Source organism: Dipteris shenzhenensis, chromosome 23, assembly GCF_047967505.1.
Source record: "Dipteris shenzhenensis isolate YYH24624 ecotype China chromosome 23, Dip_SZ_1.0, whole genome shotgun sequence".
Classification (NCBI taxonomy): domain Eukaryota; kingdom Viridiplantae; phylum Streptophyta; class Polypodiopsida; order Gleicheniales; family Dipteridaceae; genus Dipteris; species Dipteris shenzhenensis.
The window spans coordinates 2,198,723-2,218,613 of NC_141618.1; the positions used below are offsets into that span (position 1 = coordinate 2,198,723).

Sequence of the window (19,891 nt, forward strand, 5' to 3'; positions counted from 1 at the left end):
TGTCGCAACGCTCGTGTGCAGCCTCTTCGGAAATAAGCGACTTAAGTCCAAAAAAGACCCCTGAAGTCAACTTACAAGGCGAAGCACTACTTCAACTTCAAATTTCCCAGCTTCAGGACAGCATCTCCGACTTGGTCCAGAAAGTCCAACAACTCCAAGATTCTCGCAGTACCACACATACAGAGGATGACGTGACGCAACCAGAGGACTATGTGGACTCATTGAACTACGTGCCCTCTACCGTTTACTCCAAGCTTCCAAAACTAAAAGACTTGACATTAAACTTTCGGAAGCCTACACTGGTCAACGAAATCGCCGAACAATTGACCAATGGCTCGTAAAACTGCACATGTACTTTGATACTGTTGACCTCACTGAAGGCAAAAGGATTGCCTTGGCAGCCTCCCTCCTCAAGGATACAGCTTTCCTATGGTGGCAACGACGCTTAAAGAACGGCAAAAGTGTGTTAACTTAAGAACGTTTTGAACACGTGCTCCGTAAGCAGTTCATACCTACCAATGCGGACTTCCAAGCACGATCAAAACTCCGACAGTTGGAGCAAACAGGCTCCTTGTCTTCCTACATCTCTCAGTTCATCACATTGGTGTTGGAGATTGATGGTTTAACTGATGATGATCGCCTTCATGTTTTCATCTCAGGCCTAAATCCCTCATTACGCATTGATGTTCTCAAAGCAAACATCACCACCACAGCTGGCACTATTGCTTACGCAGAGCGCATAACAGATTTTCAAAACACAGGGAAGCAGAGTGCTAATAGAACACAGAACTCTACTATGGCCAAAGGTGCTCGTTCTCAAGATAACCCCAGGTTTAGAAAAAACTCGGGTAATCAAGGTCAGCGACAGTCTCAAGATCCCCACAAGTCTCAGAAATCATATGCTGGATTCCAACAGAAGCACTCCTCCAAGGATTGTGCCTCTTCTTCTTCACAAAGTCATCACCGTCATCCCCAACATAAAGGTGCGGCCACTGACAAGAAGAACAACTCCAGCACAAAAGGACTTTGTACCATCTGTACAGGCGACCATAGATGGTTCGATTGTCCCAAGCGACCAAAGCAAAATTCCAATATGGAACCTAGCACTTCCCAAACAGAAGATGCTACCCCAGCACAAGACAAGAAAGGCAAAGCTGTTCGAATGGCAAATACCATCCACCTGAGCCTTGCCAACAACCCCGAGCCTTCCCTGGCCACTCAAGTACTTTGTGTTCAAGGATCGATTCGTGGAACAACGGTCACTATCCTCATCGACAGTGGCTGCTCTCATAACTTCCTAGCTAGTTCTACGGTCGACAAACTTCGGTTGACCACCAGTCCTAGTCTCATGGACTATCAGATTGAACTCGCAAATGGAACTACCTTCTTGTGCAACATCAGGATCAAAAACTTGTCTTTTCGCATCCAAGATTATACGGACAAGTTGAACTTCGACATCATGCCTCTTTCTCGGTACGATGTCATACTTGGACAACAGTGGCTCTACGACTATGATCCATCAATCAGTTTTCGCAGCCATACTATCCAGTTTGTCCACGAGGGAAAACTTATTGAGCTAACTGGTTCTAGGGACTCTCCTTCAACCCCAGTTGCCTCTGTCCTACAAGTAAAGAAGTGGGTTCGTAAACGCCAAGTAAAGACTTCACTTTTGTTGGTTACGGCAGTAGAGGAGACACCAACAAAGGATCCTCCTGAATACCTCAACCAACCTTTTTTCCAGCCCTACCTGGATATTTTTCCACAGGAATTGCCAAAGCAGTTACCACCTCGACGACCAGTGGATCACCCAATCGAACTTATTCCCAGCAGTAATTCAGCGTCGAAACCTCCTTATCGGGTTTCTTACACTCAAAATGAAGAAATCCAAAGACAGGTCACCGAACTACTCGACAAAGGTCACATTCGGCCTAGTCGCAGCCCTTTCGGATCTCCTGTACTACTTGTGGGAAAAAAGAATAAGTCAATGCGCCTCTTGTTGGTGCAGAGACGAGACACACGAGGAGAGAGCAAGCACAAAAAGCTCGAATGATTGATTGATTCAGAAGATGTGACTAAAGTCACATCATATACATGGATAAGGTTGTGCTTGCTAAGCACACCCTGCAGGTCACATGGAAGTGTGCCTGCCAAGCTCGGGGGAAAAAACCTCCACTAGTTGGAGTAAAAAGTGCCCCGGGCCTACACCTAAGGTGTCACCCTACACTCCCAACACATAGGTGCTAACAAACCCCCTGGAGTGAAGTGGTGACAGTGTTCAAGGCAAATGTGATATCAATCACCAAAAGGAAGTAAGTTTAGGAGCTTGTGAAAGCCTTTGAACTTCTCACGAGACAATGCTTTGGTGAATATATCTGCCACATTGTCATGTGTAGGCACATAGATCATGCTGATTTCTGAGGCAGACAATCTCTCTCTGACATTATGATAATGAACCTCAATATGCTTTGTGCGAGCATGGAAGACAGGATTCCTCGCAATTGCCAAAGCACTTTGACTGTCTGTAAAAATAGAGGTAGCAGACTCCTGTCTCATACCCAAATCAGCAAATAATCGTGTGAGCCAAACACACTCAACGGTGGTTGTGAAAGCTGCCCTGTACTCAGCTTCACAACTGGAAGTGGCCACGGAGGGTTGCTTCTTACTCAACCAAGAGATGCATGACTGCCCAAAGTAGAAGCAAAAACCTGAAGTGGACACTCTTGTGTCAAAGCATCCTGCCCAATCGGAGTCACAGAAAGCATGCAGCTGTGGATCAGCCCCCTTGGGAAAGAATTAACCAAGGTGCATAGTACCGTGCAAATAGCGGAACACCCGCTTAACAGCATGCCAATGCTTGGTTCCTGGGCAATGCATGAATCTGCTCAATAAGGAGACCCCAAACTGAATATCTGGTTGTGTATTGCATAAATAAATCAAACAGCCCACAGCTTGCTGGTACAATGTCTGATCAAAAGCATCCCCAGAATCTTCAATGCTGAATTTCATCCCAATCTCCACAGGAGTTGCAACTGGCTTGCAATCTTGGAAAGAGAACCGCTGAAGCAACTTCTGGATGTACTTAGTTTGTATCAGAACAATACCATCATCCCGCTGTATAAACTGAATGCCCAAATAAAAATGCAAAGGGCCCAGAGCACTCATCTCAAATGAGGAATGTAATTCAGCCTTGAAGGCTGCAATATTTTGCTCATTGGGGCCTGTGAGCAGCATGTCATCAACATATAAAACAATGACCAAAAAAACATCCCGAGTCCTTTTAACATAGAGGGTACTCTCAGTTGGACTGTTGCTGAATCCCTGGGCAACCAAATATGTGTGTATCTTTTCATACCAAGCTCTAGGTGCCTGCTTAAGGCCATACAGAGCTTTGTGAAGCCTGCACACCAAGTGTTCCTGTCCATCCTGCACAAATCCACGAGGCTGTGTAACATAAACCTCCTCATGCAAGTCTCCATGTAGGAACGCTGTTTTGATGTCCAACTGATGTACTTGCCATCCATGATGGGCTGCCATGGCGATCATGCATCTGATAGTGGTCATGCGAGAGGTAGGGGCAAAGGTTTCATCAAAATCAATACCCTTTTGCTGAGCATACCCTTTCGCAACGAGTCTTGCTTTGAAGCGGTCTACTGAACCATCAGCCTTCGGCTTAATCTTGTAGACCCACTTAGTATCAATGGCCTTTTTGCCTGGAGGCAATTCAGTTAAGTGCCATGTTTCATTTTGCATGATGGAATCATATTCTGAATGCATGGCTGCCATCCAATTACTGTCCTTTGCAGCATCCTCAAATGTTAGAGGTTCTTCATCACTGCATGTGCTCTGAAAGGCATAATTAGTAAACAACCCAGATGCATGATGAGATTTTGCACGAGTCCTCGCAGGTAAAGGAGTATGTAACCTGCTGTCCCGTAATGTTTCAATCAGCCACCTGGGCACCCGTTTGGATGACTGAATGGCTGTCCTTTCCTCATCAACTGCCTGGTCAATATTTGCCTCATCTATAGGCATATGTGGTTCAGCCACAATAGGCTGATTAGTTGCTGTACCGGCCTGCGTAACAGCATGGGGAATCAAACTGGAATGTTCTGAAAATGAGGGACCTTCAGTTGTCATGGGCAGCATTTGTTCAAACACATCCCTGGAGTAGACATCAGGCTGTTTTTGACAGGACAGCAATGGCTGAGTGGAATCCTCAGCAAAAATGACATCCCTGCTTGTAATAATCCTCCTGCTGGATGGATGATACAGCCGATACCCTTTGTTTTCAACACTGTACCCCACGAAAATGCATTTGAGAGCCTTATCATCAAGTTTAGTACGATGTTGCTGTGGCACATGTGCATAGTCCAAGCAACCAAATACTCTGAGATGAGCAACAGAAGGCTTCTTACCATGCCATGCCTCATACGGGGTGAGATTATGCAAGGCCTTTGTGGGACATCTGTTAAGTACATAATTTGCACACATGAGAGCTTCCATCCAGGCAAACCTTTGCCTTTGAGCATACATCTACCCATCTCCATTTCCGACCTGTTTTTCCTTTCAGCGAGCCCATTTTGCTCTGGGGTGTATGGAGTGGTACACTGATGGATGATGCCTCTCTCTGCAAGATATGCATGAAATTCCTTGGACATGTATTCTCCCCCTCTATCAGTGCGAAGTGTCCCCACTTTTTCTGAGGCATAATTCTCAACCTGAGTAATAAAATGTCTGAATTTTGTAAACACCTCTGACTTCTCCTTCAATGGGTAGAGCCACGTGAAACGAGAGAAATCATCAATGAAAGTGACAAAATACAGATATCCCCCAATAGATGGAGTCCTCATAGGACCACAAACATGACTGTGTATAAGCTGTAATCTACGGACAGCTCTGACAGTCCCATCTTTGGGAATCGGTGTGCGATGCATCTTCCCCAAGATACATCCCTCGCATACATGGGAGTCGGAGTATGTATGTGTGGCATCTCGGACACCATTTCATGGTTGTGTAAACGCAGCAAACTTCTGAAATTGAGATGGCCAAATCGAGCATGCCATAATTCAGCATTTGCCAACTGTGATGGGGTGGTGGTGAATAAAGCATCATGCAAAGCACTCTCATAGTGATCAAGTCTGTAAAGACCGTGGCATAAAGTTCCAGAAGCCACAATTGTATCACCATCACTAATGTCATGTACGGTGCATCTGTCATCCAAAAACTTCACCATTAAGCCACCAGGGGCAATGGCTGAAACTGAAAGCAAATTCTTTTTGATGCCAGGCACCCATAGCACATCAGAGAGTGTAAATGCACCACCATTTGCTGCGGTAAGTACAATCTTTCCCACTCCTTGTAGAGGATGGGAGGAGTTGTTGGCACATGTCACCGTGCCTCCATGAGAACCAGCTGCATAAGATGTAAACAAATCCTTCTGTGAGGTAATGTGCTTGCTAGCACCACTGTCAAAATACCATACATTGTCATCACTCACAGATAGGCATGCATCATGAATAGATGGATTGTAACTGCATAACACTGCAAAAGCCCATTCCTCATCATGGGAGGATGTATAAGTGTAATTTGCAGCCTCTTTGCTATCCGACTTGGGGACATTATCCGTCACTGCCATGCTGGCCCCTTTGCTCTTTTCCTTCTCAAGCCTCTTGCGACATTCATTAATGTAGTGTCCTGGCTTCCTGCAATAGTTGCACTTCCCCTTTTTCTTGGGTTTATCACCCTCTTTTTCATACTTGCCAGATGGCTGGCCTGCATCTTTCTTGGGCTTGCTGCCCCCCTGAAACGCAGCCTTACCTTTGCCTTTCTGGTGGCAATAAAAGCCTGATCAGCCACACGCATCATGGTCCTATTATATCTGGACTGCTCCTCTTGCAAGAGTACAGAAACAAGCTCATCGAAGGTAATTGAATTGGGATTACCCTTCATCATAAGCTGCATAGTAGTGGACACATTCTGATAGGTGTCGGGGATGGCCTGCAACACTGAAGAAACCAACGAGGCATCCGGAATAATCTCATCCACAGATGCTAATTGCTCTCGTAAATCCTTTACCTTTGTGAGATAATCATCCATGGAATTACCATCAAGCATAGGAAGAGTCTCCAATTTCCTCTTCAAGTATGCCACACGGGCTTCATTCCTGACTTGGTACAACTTTGCCAAATTTTCCCAAGCTGCCCTTGCTGTTTTGCATGACCGGATGTGAGGAATAGAGCAAGCACAAAAAGCTCGAATGATTGATTGATTCAGAAGATGTGACTAAAGTCACATCATATACATGGATAAGGTTGTGCTTGCTAAGCACACCTTGCTAAGCACACCCTGCAGGTCACATGGAAGTGTGCCTGCCAAGCTCGGGGGAAAAAACCTCCACTAGTTGGAGTAAAAAGTGCCCCGGGCCTACCCCTAAGGTGTCACCCTACACTCCCAACACATAGGTGCTAACACCTCTGCATCGACGTCCGAGCCCTCAACAAGCTCACTATCAAAAACAAGTATCCATTGCCTCGCATCGATGACCTCTTCGATCAACTTCTACACGCAACACAATCAACAAAGATTGATCTTCGTTTAGGTTATCATCAAATTCGCATACGAGAAGGCGATGAGTACAAGACAGCTTTTCGAACAAAGTATGGACACAATGCCCCGGCCACATTCATGACACTAATGAACGACATCTTCAGGCCTTTCCTCGATAAGTTCGTCATCGTTTACCTCGATGACATCCTCGTTTTCAGCCACAAACAACATCTTCACCAAGTTTTTGAAGTTCTCCGCGCAAATTCTCTCTACATCAACATTGAGAAGAGTGAGTTCTTCAAGACCCAACTCGAATATTTGGGACATGTTATTTCAGCTCAAGGCATCTCTGTGGATCCCAAGAAGGTCGAGGTAATCCGAAACTGGCCTACTCCTAACAATGTTCATGATGTCCGCTCTTTTCTCGGATTGGCAAACTTCTACCATACAAAGGTCTATCAGTTTTCCGAAATCGCAGCTCCTATGTCGGAATTATTGAAAAGCACATCAGTTTTTCAGTGGCTTCCCGAAACAGAGTATAGTTTCCAACGACTCAAGCAAGCACTCACTACCACACCAGTTATGGCTATTGCTGACCCAAACCTTCCATTTGAGGTCATGACCGACGCTTCTGACATCGCTATAGGAGCAGTCTTGATGCAAGAAGGCAGAGTTATTGCTTTTGACAACCATAAACATTCCGATATCCAAACCCGATACCCGGTTTATGATAAGGAGTTTCTTGCCGTTGTACATGCTTATTGCTCTTGAAAACATTATCTCATGGGAGCCGACTCAGTGGTCAAGACAGACCATCACTCTCTAAAGTATATCTTTACTCAGCTAGTCATGAACGCTCGACAAGCACGTTGGGTTGAGTTTCTGGCCAACTTTCACATGACCATTGAGTACATTCCAGGACTACGTAATGTAGTTGCAGATGCTCTCAGCAGGTTAACTCTAGCATCAGCTATGGTAATCTCTACATTATCTGTGGATGTTCTGAATTCATTCAAAGGGAAGTATAATGATGAAGACTTACAGCAGTACCCTGACATTTTACAGCAGTATTTTCAGAATTTACCGTGAAATTTTCTACATCAGTTCATTATCTCCACCAGGGTCTTATTTTGAGTGGGAGGGGATGTCACTTTCTGTGACGTATTCCTTTCTGTATACCTTAGACTTATGGATGGTTTGATGAATGGACACTTGTGGAAGGGTATGCCTTTTCGACGGGACACTTCCTATGAGGCACAACCCTTCACAAGAGACATTCTATTGAAGAGACACTCATATTGTAATGTACCCTCTCATCAAGGGTCACACCCTTCACAAGGGGTACACACCTCTTCATGCACATACACTTTGGAGTACACACCTTTTCATGTGTGACTCTTCACTCTCTATACAGCTACGCTACAGCTACACTATAGACACTCAAGCAATACAATTATTCCTTGTTCTTTGCTATTTTAATCTCCTTTCTGTTCCTTAGCACATTTCTAAATATAGTAAATCTAGGATTTCTTACAGTTTGGTTTTCATCCGGTCAGGCAAGGTTATGATCTTTTTTTATTGGGTTCGTTATTGGGCCCTGTGGACCTTATAGAAGGACTGCAACCATCGGGTTTTTGGTGAGCCCTCTCTTGCTAAATATTAGTTCTTCCAGGCATCTCTATGGCAATCATCTTTGATTTTCTACATATGTAGGATCTAGATTATCCTGCCTTCTTGTCATATAGTGATATCTTCTGATGCTTGTGATTGGCATCCCTTCTTTTGAGACTGTTTCTTGTAATATAATCAAAAATGGATTTCACCCAAAAAATAAGTGCGTGTGAATTCTGGCATGGGCATTACTTGGGTTGCAGTGATTGTGAGTCGTCCTAGAAGATGAAGTTGCCCTTTTACTACTTGGCCCACATGATTTGGTGTCTCATCAGGATCATGCCTTGGATCCTCAGATTGACATGCAGTCTTGGCTTGCCTTTTTATGTGATAGAGTATGTACATTTCTGTAAATCTGTAAATATGCTGGTATAAATAAAATGTACAATGTACATGGGATATGTGACTTTTGAAAATGTGAAAGATTGTATGGGCATATGTCAAGAGATTGTGTGTGTGTGTGTGTACCTTTGTAAGACTAGAATATATCCAATTATACAAATTTAGATTTTTTGTTGTAAGAGATTGTAGCTTGGTATAGTGGTCTTACAGGAGCATAATCAGCATGGTTATGCAGGCCGGACATGGCATTTTGCAGGATATGATATCTTGTATGCGTGAAAACTTTTTTTTGGGAGTGGTAGTTCTTGTGAAACATGCTGTTCAGCCTGTTGTGGCTTTTGACGACCGAGAAGGTTGATGGATTGTTATGCAATGTCTTTTGGAAGGAGAGAGATTTGAGTTTGCCTTACTTTGTGTCCCACAATCATCGCATAGTAGAGCATTGATATGGCAAGCTATGCTACAGTATCCTTGGAGGCGAAATGCCTTTCTCTGTGGGGATTTCAATAATGTTCCGCAGTCAGGAAATAATACATCTGGTCATACTCACGCTGCAGGAGAAGTTTCAGGGCTCCATGCCTGGAGTGAGACCCCTGACTATCAACTTGCCCAACAGGGCTCTGCTCTGCATCTCTGGATCTATAATACCCAGGCCTCCCTGTGCCTGTGGTAGTATCATTGTCTGCCATGCAACTCTAGCTCTGGTGTGCGAGTGCCATCTGATCCTGCCCAAGGGAAGTTACGGACCAAGTGTCTCAATTGTCCCATGCAACCCCTGTGAAAACACCAGCAAGAGGCTATATACCAGGCTGTGGCCAACAGGACTTGGTTAGCCACCAAGGCCCTGCCTGCCAGAGAGAGTTTGGCTGAGCTCTAGTAAAGAAGCTTGCGCCTCATGCTCTCAAGGACCGGGGCTATGTATTGCTCTACGGAGATGTCAATGCCCACACGGCATCCCAAGTACCTCGTTGACTAGCCACTCGGGATAGCCTACCAATGCACCCCACCGAAGAATCTCTTGGGACTCCTCAGTCACTGAAAGAAAACAGACTGATTTGCCCCAATTGATCCTTGCCCTTTAGGCGGTGCTTTAAACCTCAAGAGCCCCCCTGACTGCATCTAGGCTCTCGTCTGAACCCTCCACATGCAAGGCCAAATCATCTGCGAATTCCGAGTCTAGAAGCTCCTCCTCCTGTCTGATCTGTAGCCTCATCCCTCTGAGGCCAACTGTCTGCAACCCAGGAAATAGCCCAACGCCTCCGCGACAAAGAAAAAGAGGAAGGGAGCTAGTGGGCAGCCCTGTCTCACAGAGCGGGTGGGTGGGAAGGCCTCCTGGTGGAACTCCCTGCATACAAGGCGGAGACCCCTTTGATCCACCTGTTTGAGAAGCCTAATCTCTGCATCGTGCCCTCCAAGAAGGACCACTCTACCCGGTCGTAGGCCTTCTCAAAATCCAGTAGCAGGATCGCAAGGGGCTATGCCTCCTCCGTGTCCCAATCTAGTGCCTCCCAAAAGGTGACGATGTTGTTGAGGATGCTATGCTCCTGGGCAAAACCTGTTTGCGTGTCGTGGATGATGTCGACTAGATGGGGTGGTAGTCGCAAACTCAAGACCTTGGCTAAGATCTTGTATGCGGTGTCTAGCAGAGTGATCGGTCTCCACTGTCAAATGCTTGAGCGGTCCCCTCCCTTCGGGATCAAACAAATCCAGCCTCTGCACAGGGACGGTGGGAGTGCTCGTGAGTCAAAGATCTTCTGAAAGGCCAGCCGAAGGGGGTTGTGCACAAAGGGCCAAAAGCTCCTGAAGAAGACCAGGGACAGCCCATCCTCCCCTGGGCACTTCTAAGTCGGAAGTGCCCTGAGAGCTTCCCGAACCTCGTCATCTGTGAAGGGAGAATCCAATTGGCTGCTCACGCCTTGAGAGACCACAGCTGGGACATGCTTCCATACCGCCTAGCAGGCCTCCCGCACGTGGGGGGACGACTCCTCAGCTTGAAAAAGGCGTCGATAGAAATCCGAAGCCAACTCCATAATCTCATGAGGGTCCGAAACCACCCTGCGGCTAGTGTCTCTCAATCTCTGCAACTGGGCACCTGCCGACCTAGGCCCCGTGGCCTGAAAGAACTGTCGGCTCATCCTATCCCCCTGCTGTACCCAACAAGCACGAGCGGAATGGGAAGAATACTCGGCCCTCCTCAACTTTGTGTCCTGAAGCTCCAGATGTGCACACTCACATATGTCAGCAAGCCACTGGAACTCCATGTCCTGCTCCTTGAGACGGCTAAGTCACGCCTCAAGGCTCTCTCTCTCCTGAAGGCGGCGGAGAGCCTGGGTGCGGAGGTCCTCATTGCTCCTCTGAATCGCCTCGGCGATGCCCAATGATGCTTGCTTAAGCTGAACCTCAGGACCTACTCCTCCATCATGCTGAACATCGGCTGTCCAATCATCATATCAAACAACGTGGGGGTCCACTGCTCCTCCCCACTAGCCGAGAAGTGAAATCCCCAGAAGGGACGAGTGCGAGAGCCATACACTCCTATGGAACCCCCTTTTTGGGGGTGTAAAATCATGACTAACATCTCCAGAGCAAGCGGGATTGTTTTTACTTTGGAAAGTGTTTCTCTCTCTGTCTCTGTTTGTTTGTCTCTCGTTGGCCTTAGATATCTCCCTCTCCCCTCTCTCCCTCTCTCCCCCCCCGCTGGCTGTGAATGTTTCCAAAACTAAACTCATGATAGTCAAGACTATACAGCCAAGTAATCCCCCTTCAATCTCATATATGGGTCAACTTGTTGATACAGTGCACTCATTCAAATACTTAGGCATTGAAATTCCAGCCAATAACAAATGGAGCAGCTGTGTGCAACGGAGAATTGATGCAGGATGGGTAAAGTATTATCAATTTGAAAATGACTGCAGCAATACCAACAAAAGAAGGTGGCAAGTACGAAACATGATTTTTGGGGCATATGTGGTACAAACAGTGCTCTATGGGGTAGAGGTGTGGGGGGGGAGTATACCATCATCAAAATGGAATGATGTAGAAAAAATGCAGAAATCTTTCATTAGAAGACACCTTGGCATCAAGGCTACCACACCCTACTCTCTCCTACTCCTAGAGATAGGATGCATACCCATAGAGTTGCATGCCTTGAAGAGAGTACTTAGATACATCACAAAGGTCAAGCGCATGAATAATGAAAGGCTGGCAAAGAGGGCATGGGTAGAAAGTCAAAAGTCCCAAAAGACGAATAAGGGTAAGATTTTGGCATCTGGATGGGCACTAGATTTAAAAAAATGGTTCCAAAAATGGGAGGTAGAGAGGTACTTGGACTACTCTCCAAAGGAGGTAGATGAGGATGCCTTTCATCATGACCTGCTGAATGCACTACACAGGAAATGGCAAACAGCTGAAAACAGAGATAAGTTTGAGTACTACCGTACATTTATCAACCCCGAATATTGGGCTACTTATACAGGAAGAGAAACAGCCATGCAGAAGTACATTTGCACACCTATGGCAATACATAAGCGAAGAGCTTTGGCCTCACTTCGCACCCGATCACACCAGCTGCAGATTGAAATAGGAGGATGGAAAGATATGCCAAAAGAGAGCAGAATATGCCAATTATGTGACCAGGGAATGGCAGAAACTGAAGAACACATGGTAATGATATGCCCTTACTATACTCACATCCGGAAAGCATTTAGCTCTCTTATCGAGGGACATAACAGACTGGCTGATATGCTACATAGCGGGTCACCCCCAGCTTTAGGAACATTTGTCTATAAGCTTTTCAAGCACTGGAACTCACCTAAGACATAAAGGTAGTTTCTCTTAATACCCTCCCCTCCAAGGGAGGAGTCTTTGTGTACGAGGATTTTGTATTGCTCAGGTCCCATAGGCCGATTTTTGGTCTTCAGAGGACGATACTATCTTCTTCTTCTTCTTCTTCTTCTTCTCTCTCTCTCTCTCTCTCTCTCTCTCTCTCTTTCTCTCTCTCTCGTTGCCCTTAGCTCTCTCTCTCTCTCTCTCTTTCTCTCTCTCTCTCTCTCTCTCTCTCATAGACCTGCATGGTTTTCCGAGGACGTTAATATATCTGTCCGGAATCTCTAGGTAGTTCCACGGTCCTAGCCTTCAAAACTCTTTGGGCAGAGGATGACCAAGGCGGGGCTTAGGACCTAGAAGCTGAGAAACCCGATGACCTTGACTGTGAGGAGGCAGAGCCAGGGCTGGGCTGCGTGAAAGAGTGCTCAGGCACCCCTTGCTCGTAGGCCGAGATGAGGAAGGGCGGGAGACAGGCGGGGGGGGAGGAGGAGGCTGTTGTAAGGGGGCGGGGGGGGCGAGAAGGAGAGGCAGGGGGGTGGGTGGGAGGTGAGAGTAACAGCCGCTGGGGGGAGGGGTGGGTGGGGGGGCGGGATTAGGGGGGGTGGCGACCTTAGAAGGAGGGGGCGGGGGAGGCAGAGAGACCTCCGGAGCCGACTCTGCTGGGGCTCCAGACTCCCTTTGAACGGGAACCTGGGTACTCTGCTTTAGTGTCACTTGTAGTTGTGAGGGGAGATCGAAAAAGGTCTCCTCCTCCATATGTGTCCGGTTTGGGGACTCCGCTGGCACCTTCCCCTTCCCCTTTCCTGTGTCTGGGAAGAAGTCTGCGCCTTCTTGTGCTCTTTAAGTCTGGCTCTCCTTTTTTTGTTTTTTCGAGCTAATTTAGAGGGCTTCTTTTTCTCCACCTTGGTCCAAGTCCCTTGGGAGGGCTTGACCCAAGGTGTTTGAGTCTGTTGCTGCCTCGCATGTTGTTGGGGCCTAGCCGATGGACGACGCTGAGCCTCCCTATGCGCCTGTCTCTGGTGAGGGGCCCTGCCCAGCAAACAGTCCCGTGCCAAATGACCCATCTGTCTGCACCGAAGACACTGCTCGTGCAAGCCAAAGATCTCCACATGCTGTCTGAACTCGCCTCCATCTAAGGTCTCCAGGAGGATCTGCTCTGGGAGGGAGTCTGGATGCTTTGCGATAACTCGGAGGCGGGGGACCCCGTCGTCTGCCACTACTGAAGCTCTTGTCTGTGGCGGAGATGCTAGAACTGTGCCAAAACAATTCCCTATGGAAGGAAGAATAGATTTATACTCCTTCAGAAGCCCCGAGAAGCGGAGCGTCACTGGGAATCGTGGCACATGATGAGTTGAATTCATGTCCTTGACTATGAAGCCATGGTACCAAGGAAGGAGGTAGACGACATGAGGGCCTAGTAGGATAGGGCTTTGCTCGACATGGGAAGCCGTGGTGTCGGGGGAGTTCAGCTGCATGAGGAAGACTCCTCTCCCATAGATCGTGACCTCCTGGATGTGGTCAGCCCCTAGGGCTAAGCTCGCCTGAAGCCAATCCCTGACCTGTTTCCTTGACGGGGTGAGCCCAACAATGCGACCCACCAGGGCCCTGTCCTGCAAAGCCTCTACTTCACACTTGACCTGCTGCTTGTCTTCCGGAGAGAGCATAATCTTAGCAATAGTGGGGGTCGAAGGTGCTGCCATGTGAGCCCTTCTTGCCAGACCAAGGGTCGCTGTCAAGGTCAGTTCTCCCAGAAACAAACACGAAGAGCTGTGCTGCCTGAAAAGGAAGAAAGGCTCGAATCTCCAAGTAGTGCTGGAGCTGTGAAGCAGAAGCTGCACCAAGGTCTCCGTTGGGCTGCTCCTAAAAAGACCAATCTGCAATGGCAAACAATGTCAAACCCAATGCCAATGAGTGACAAATGCATCAAGCATAAATGCCGTCCATGGGCATATACGTCAACATAGTCTCATCTAGGAGATCATAGCACTGTTAGTGCATCCACTGCAATATGTCACAGCTCTCTGTCAGCGTAAAATGGCATCCATGTCAAAGGTGACCAAAAGCAACTTTGCTGGCCAAAACACTCAATTCCGCAACTTTGTTGGCCAAAACATTCTTTAAGCCAGTGCCAAAAGCATCACAAATGAATGCATAATCCCTGCAAACACTTGCACTGACCGATCACAGCATATGGCATCCAAACTGGCCCAAAATGCATCAAATTTGGCATCCAAAATGCATCAAACGGGGGGCTCGGAAAGTCATCACTTTCACACTCCACTGTCCAGAACTGGCAAAATGTTGCTCAGAAAATGCCGGAGGTAACTAGGTTGCTGGCCCAAAAAACCTGCTCACCAAACGGTGGTTGAAAGATCCCGAAAAACCAAGGTTTTCGATGCATAAAGTCCTTTGCAAAAGGGGGCCACAATCCTTGGCCAATACCTGTCCTGTTACTGGCTAACCTTTGATAATGCAGAAACAAAGGTTTTTGTAAAAAATCGATTCTTTCTGTTCTGTCAACAGATTACGACCAACATGCTCTCTGTTTCTGTTTCTGCCAATTTTGCTTCTGCTAGTTCTGTGTGTCTGCAATTCGACTAGGAAAGCAACAGGGATTCCCACGGGCAGGCTCTTCCGGAGGCTTGCAGAGAATTCATTGAGAAGACTGCAGATACATTGTTGCCTTGAAACGAGGCGTCCAATATGTATTTAGTGCGGAGCAGCAATTCGTGTCAGAATTGAGCAGCGACGGATTTCACAGACGTTTGCACATTGGTGGAAGTGAAGACCCAGGTAAGCACGGTCATCACGATCAAGAGCACAGCCAGCAATCCCGTCAATGCCAATCTGGAGGTCAGGAGAGTATTGCACATCACTCCAAACATTTGTCGTTCCCCCAATTCAAAAGATCATGGACATTGTTTGTCAAAACGAAATAAAACAACCCTCGCAGGTCCCATTTCGGGTCAAGTGGAAGGAGCCCATCTCATGAATCTTTCTCTGTGGATCTTTCTGTTGCTCACGCTACCTCAGCCTCCAGTGCTGTTCAAGCTTTGCTAAAGCAGATAGGTGCGATACTCAGCTTGTAGCAGAGGTGGCAGGCACCATGGGGAGCTCGCCCATGAACGATTGCAACAGCGCCATAGCCGTGCAGAAGTCCACCATAGCCAGACCAAGAGCTTCCTTGCTAGGAGAATCTTTGGCTATAGGGGAATACGAGTCTCCCTTCTCAATACCTTTTCAACATTTTTCAATGTCCTACTGCTAAGTAGCATCCCGTAATGAATAATGCGACTGCTGTTTTTAACAATGATAGTATAACAAGACAACCTTAGAATTATGCAATACGGGGGATATGCCATGGATGTGGCATGTTAACTCAAATGGGAGGAAGGTTGTGTAGTGGGTCGGTGACAGTCTTCCTGCTCCCCAATAAAAATTCTACAACCTATTTCTGCCTTTGTTAAGGATCGTGGAGACTGTTCCATGTGCGCTTGCCTTCCCAGAAACTGTGCTTTGGGGCAGTTATGGAGAAAAAATCATCATTCTTGAAATCTGGAGATACTTTGTAGAAGTAATTAGACGGACAAAGAAGATGGTGATGTGTATGTTTTAAAGAGATGGTGATGTAAAAGCTTTCGTAGCCTAAATTGCATGGCTTATGGGGGATTCGCTCAATGCAGAATATTTGATGGCAAGCCAGCAAAAAATCATGTTGCTGTGATTTAGTGTATTGCATTCGTATGAAACAATCTTGGTTTTCTATTCCACAGACTGTGGCTCCAATTTGAACGTATGTGTTCTTTGACAGAAAAACTGGAATCTGTTCAGTGTGAATGTGGCTATGGCAGCTACAGGCATCTACCAACTTTCAAGAAAAATCAGGTATGTCACCATCTACGATGAAGATTGGTTCAATGAGTAGCATGTTGGTCGAACTTGCATGCATTTTTCAAAGTAAAATGTCATGCAATCGCCTGCCTCATTGTGGACATAAACTGGGTGAAGGTTTGACAGACCTTGTTCTTATGATTGTTTTGCAGGGCTGATTATAGCTCTGAAGGCAGTGCTAAGGCTATTGAAGAACATTAAGTCACCACTGGTTTTTGGTGGTCGAGACAATGACGAAATCAGTAGTGTACTTCGAGCTCTCTATAGTAGCAAGCTTTTGCAGATTGTTGGGGTGTACTCCCTGCTGTTATTCTTTGTGTGTTAACAAGCTTGTGCCTTCGGTTATTGTTGGGGTGGACAAAACTTGCTCCTGCTGCATGATAATGTATATTCAAAAAATGGCTCAATCGTAGAAATCTCTCCGCTATTATTCTGTGTAGTAACAAGCTTGTGCCTTTGGTTATTGTTGGGGTGTGCGAAAATCATCTTGGTGACTGCACTGCATGAAGCTTGTGCCTTTGGTTATTATTGGGGTGTGCAAAAACAAAAGCTTGGTGACTGCATTGCATGATAAGGACTTTTCCGAAGCCTAGGAAGGGCATTTTTCTGAATTTTGTAATCTTCGTGTATCCTTTTGGAATTGAATTAGTGTGATGTGTAATCAAGGCTTATGCAATGCGGGGGATGGTATGTGGAGTGCTTTGAGAATTCTAGAGGAAATATGTTTTTTATTTCTGATTATAACGTACCGATGTGATTAATGGAGCAAAGTTGTATCTAGGTAAACTTTTGTGAGTGCTTGCATAAGTTTGAAATGTTATAAGATTAGGATCCAATGGCTGAAGAGGAGTGTCAACTTGTCTCAGCTTTGTGTCAGTGCGGTAGTATACCTGAGCATTAAAAAAAAGTAAAAATCCCATTTCAGTTTTTGTATTGGTTGCCTTGATGTGTGGCCTGCACCATTGGTTCTGCTCAGCATCTCCATTGGACTATCGACACATCACTATACTCTAGATATTTGCACATTGTGCCATGAGACATGCTTTCTAGCACCTTGTGTGAGTTTGCTTCCCTCTCATGACTTCGGCTCTTTCATTTGTCTAGAGTCACTGTGATATATACAAGACTGCTTTTAGAACTCAAACGGGACATTATGAGTTCCTAGTTATGCCTTTTGGGCTAACTAATGCTCCAGCTACTTTTAGTAGAATGATGAACCGAATCTTTCTTAAACACCAAGATTGTGTGGTAGTATTTTTCGATGATATTCTGGTGTTTAGCAAAGATGTTGAGGAGCATAAGGAACATCTGAAGCTAGTCTTTTCGCTCTTGAAAGAAAATCAATTGTACATAAATCCTAAAAAGAGTAGTTTCTTTTAAGATCAGATAGAGTATTTAGGTCACATTGTATCCGTCGACCTTGAGATTATCATCTCCTGTTGTTGCAGCCACAATTGGTAAAGAAATGGCATGTTTCAACTAGCATATAGGTCTAGCACTTAGCTTTGCTGAAGGAGCACACATTTTGGAGGTACCTTTGGAGAGTCGTTGGCATATGTTCTGAATGTTCAAAATTTGGTAACACACACTAACGTCTTGCCTTTCCTAGAGTAAGGAGGCAAAATGACTATAGAGGCTACATCAAGCTTATGCATTCATTCTTTATGAATACAATCTGTTGATACTGTAAATAGCAATAGTCTAGAATTTCAGCTAATTGATTTGTGAATGTGTCAATTGTTTTTGAAAATTTTATATGACAATGTTGTGTATAAAGGGATTTGCATAATGTGGCTTGCTTACCTTTAACACCATAAAAAAAGGGGTGGAAAGTTAATATCTTGACTTGGCTTACGAGTCTCCTAGGTTTATCGTCATCTAAGGCTTGGTTGATTCGAAAATTGGGACACTCTAAGATCGCTACACCGTAAGTTCAAAAATCAATGAAGGGGCTAAAGTAATTTGATTTTCTCAAATTTTTGGATTTTTGGGTCGTTTTTCAAATCCTTTTTGTTATTAAACCGTCTCATCTTAACTATAACCATTGTTGATTTTAGGGTTGCCAAACCGTGTAACTTTTTGCTTCAGCACGGATGATACATAGCAAGCCATTGCATCCACATCGTATTGTGCTATCAAAGTTCAAAGCTACACCTCACAGCTTGTAGGATTTCATATAGTCACTTATCTTCATAGGGTCAGGGATGATGCAAGTTGCAATGGACCTCATCTATTACACTAGAGGCAATTGGGGATTAGGGGAGTTGGTATGCGTGACATAGATGGGTTGCAAGCTTGGGACTCCATACGGATAGACTACCACCGTTTAGTAAAGCCTTGAGGCCTCCATCCACTCTGTCATGTTGTAAACCACGTCATTAGAGGGGATTTATTACAACTCCACACGTACAGGACTTGCGTTGCATCTCAAGAACTTTCGGTAAAACTCAGCTTCCACAAAGATTATTGCTTGCAAATCTAAGAGGAGAGTTTATCGAATCATCAGGCTATACTCAAATCCATCTTCCGCATTCACTAAGGATCTCCATTGGACAATTTTGAGTATTTTCTTACAGATTATAAATTGAGACAAGATGGGTTAAGCATTCCATGTGACATGGAATTTTACTTTATATGCAAGAGGTCTAAATAGAGGAGCACTTTGCATTCAGATGCCATATGTATTATGAGATTCGTGGATGGCAACATTGTTAGTTCAAGAGAAGTTTTAGTCCACTCAGAGATTTCTTGGCACGCCTTAGTCAACAATGCATGGCTACCTTTTTTTCTTAGGCCCAATGACATAGAGATCAGTTGTTGTGAGCATAGAAGAGAGCATAGGAGGATCATTAGAGCTTAGTTAGAGGGGAATCACATTCTTTTTCACTTGAAACCCAAGTTAACGGCAATAGGGAATGAGACACAGTAGAGACCTGAGAGCACGATTGGATTGACTGGAGCTTTAGCGGACTCTCACATGAGGACCGCTTGACATGGTTATATTTCCATGGTAGTTGAGATGGCTCAAGGATTCCATAAGGAGAGTGATGAGAAGCAATGAATTTGTGTTAACTTTATGCATCATTTGTAAAAGATGTATGCTCTAGAATCTTCCATTTAGAATTGTCCTTTTGTTTCCCTATCATCCACATCAATGCAGGATGCCTCTATAATGAGGTATCCATTGAAACCTTGTCTCTAATTGTAGCAAGTTGCCTTTTCCTCTTATTCATATATGCATTTTCAATCTTTTTTTAATTTGGCAAAATTTTTTGTATTTTTTGAGAATAACCATGGAGGTCTCCTTCATTTCCAAGAAATAAAGTGTCTTCTATTAGGACTTTGCTTGTCAAACATTGGATTCATCACATCCTTTATAGTAGGGCTAGGACTATATCCCCTCCTTGTTTCAAGGGATTTTGGTATTCCCATTTGAAAGACTTGAGGCTAAAAGCTACATATGTTGGACTTAAATGTGTAGTTGTCTATTGTGACTAGGAATTTTTAAAATAAACGATCCATGACCTTGAACATCGTGTGCCTTAACGTGGTAATTAACAAGTGTTTCATAAGCATAGATTTGTTGTGATTTCCATCTTAGCTTTTTAAAAAAGGG

The 19,891-nt window shown here is 45.3% G+C and overlaps 1 protein-coding gene and 1 pseudogene across 1 annotated transcript in view; one reads left to right on the forward strand and one right to left on the reverse strand.

Moving 5' to 3' along the window:
- Positions 1-16,739, forward strand: part of LOC147886857 (mitochondrial pyruvate carrier 4-like) — a 34,073-nt gene extending 17,334 nt beyond the window's left edge. Inside the window, exons 4-5 of the mRNA XM_087394679.1 lie at positions 16,196-16,269; positions 16,428-16,739. Of these exons, the coding sequence (XP_087250805.1) occupies positions 16,196-16,269; positions 16,428-16,476 (123 nt within the window). The 3' untranslated portion in view covers positions 16,477-16,739. The remainder of the gene's footprint in view (positions 1-16,195; positions 16,270-16,427) is intronic.
- On the reverse strand, positions 2,293-3,012 carry LOC147886858 (secreted RxLR effector protein 161 pseudogene; annotated as a pseudogene).
- Positions 16,740-19,891: the final 3,152 nt, after the last annotated feature.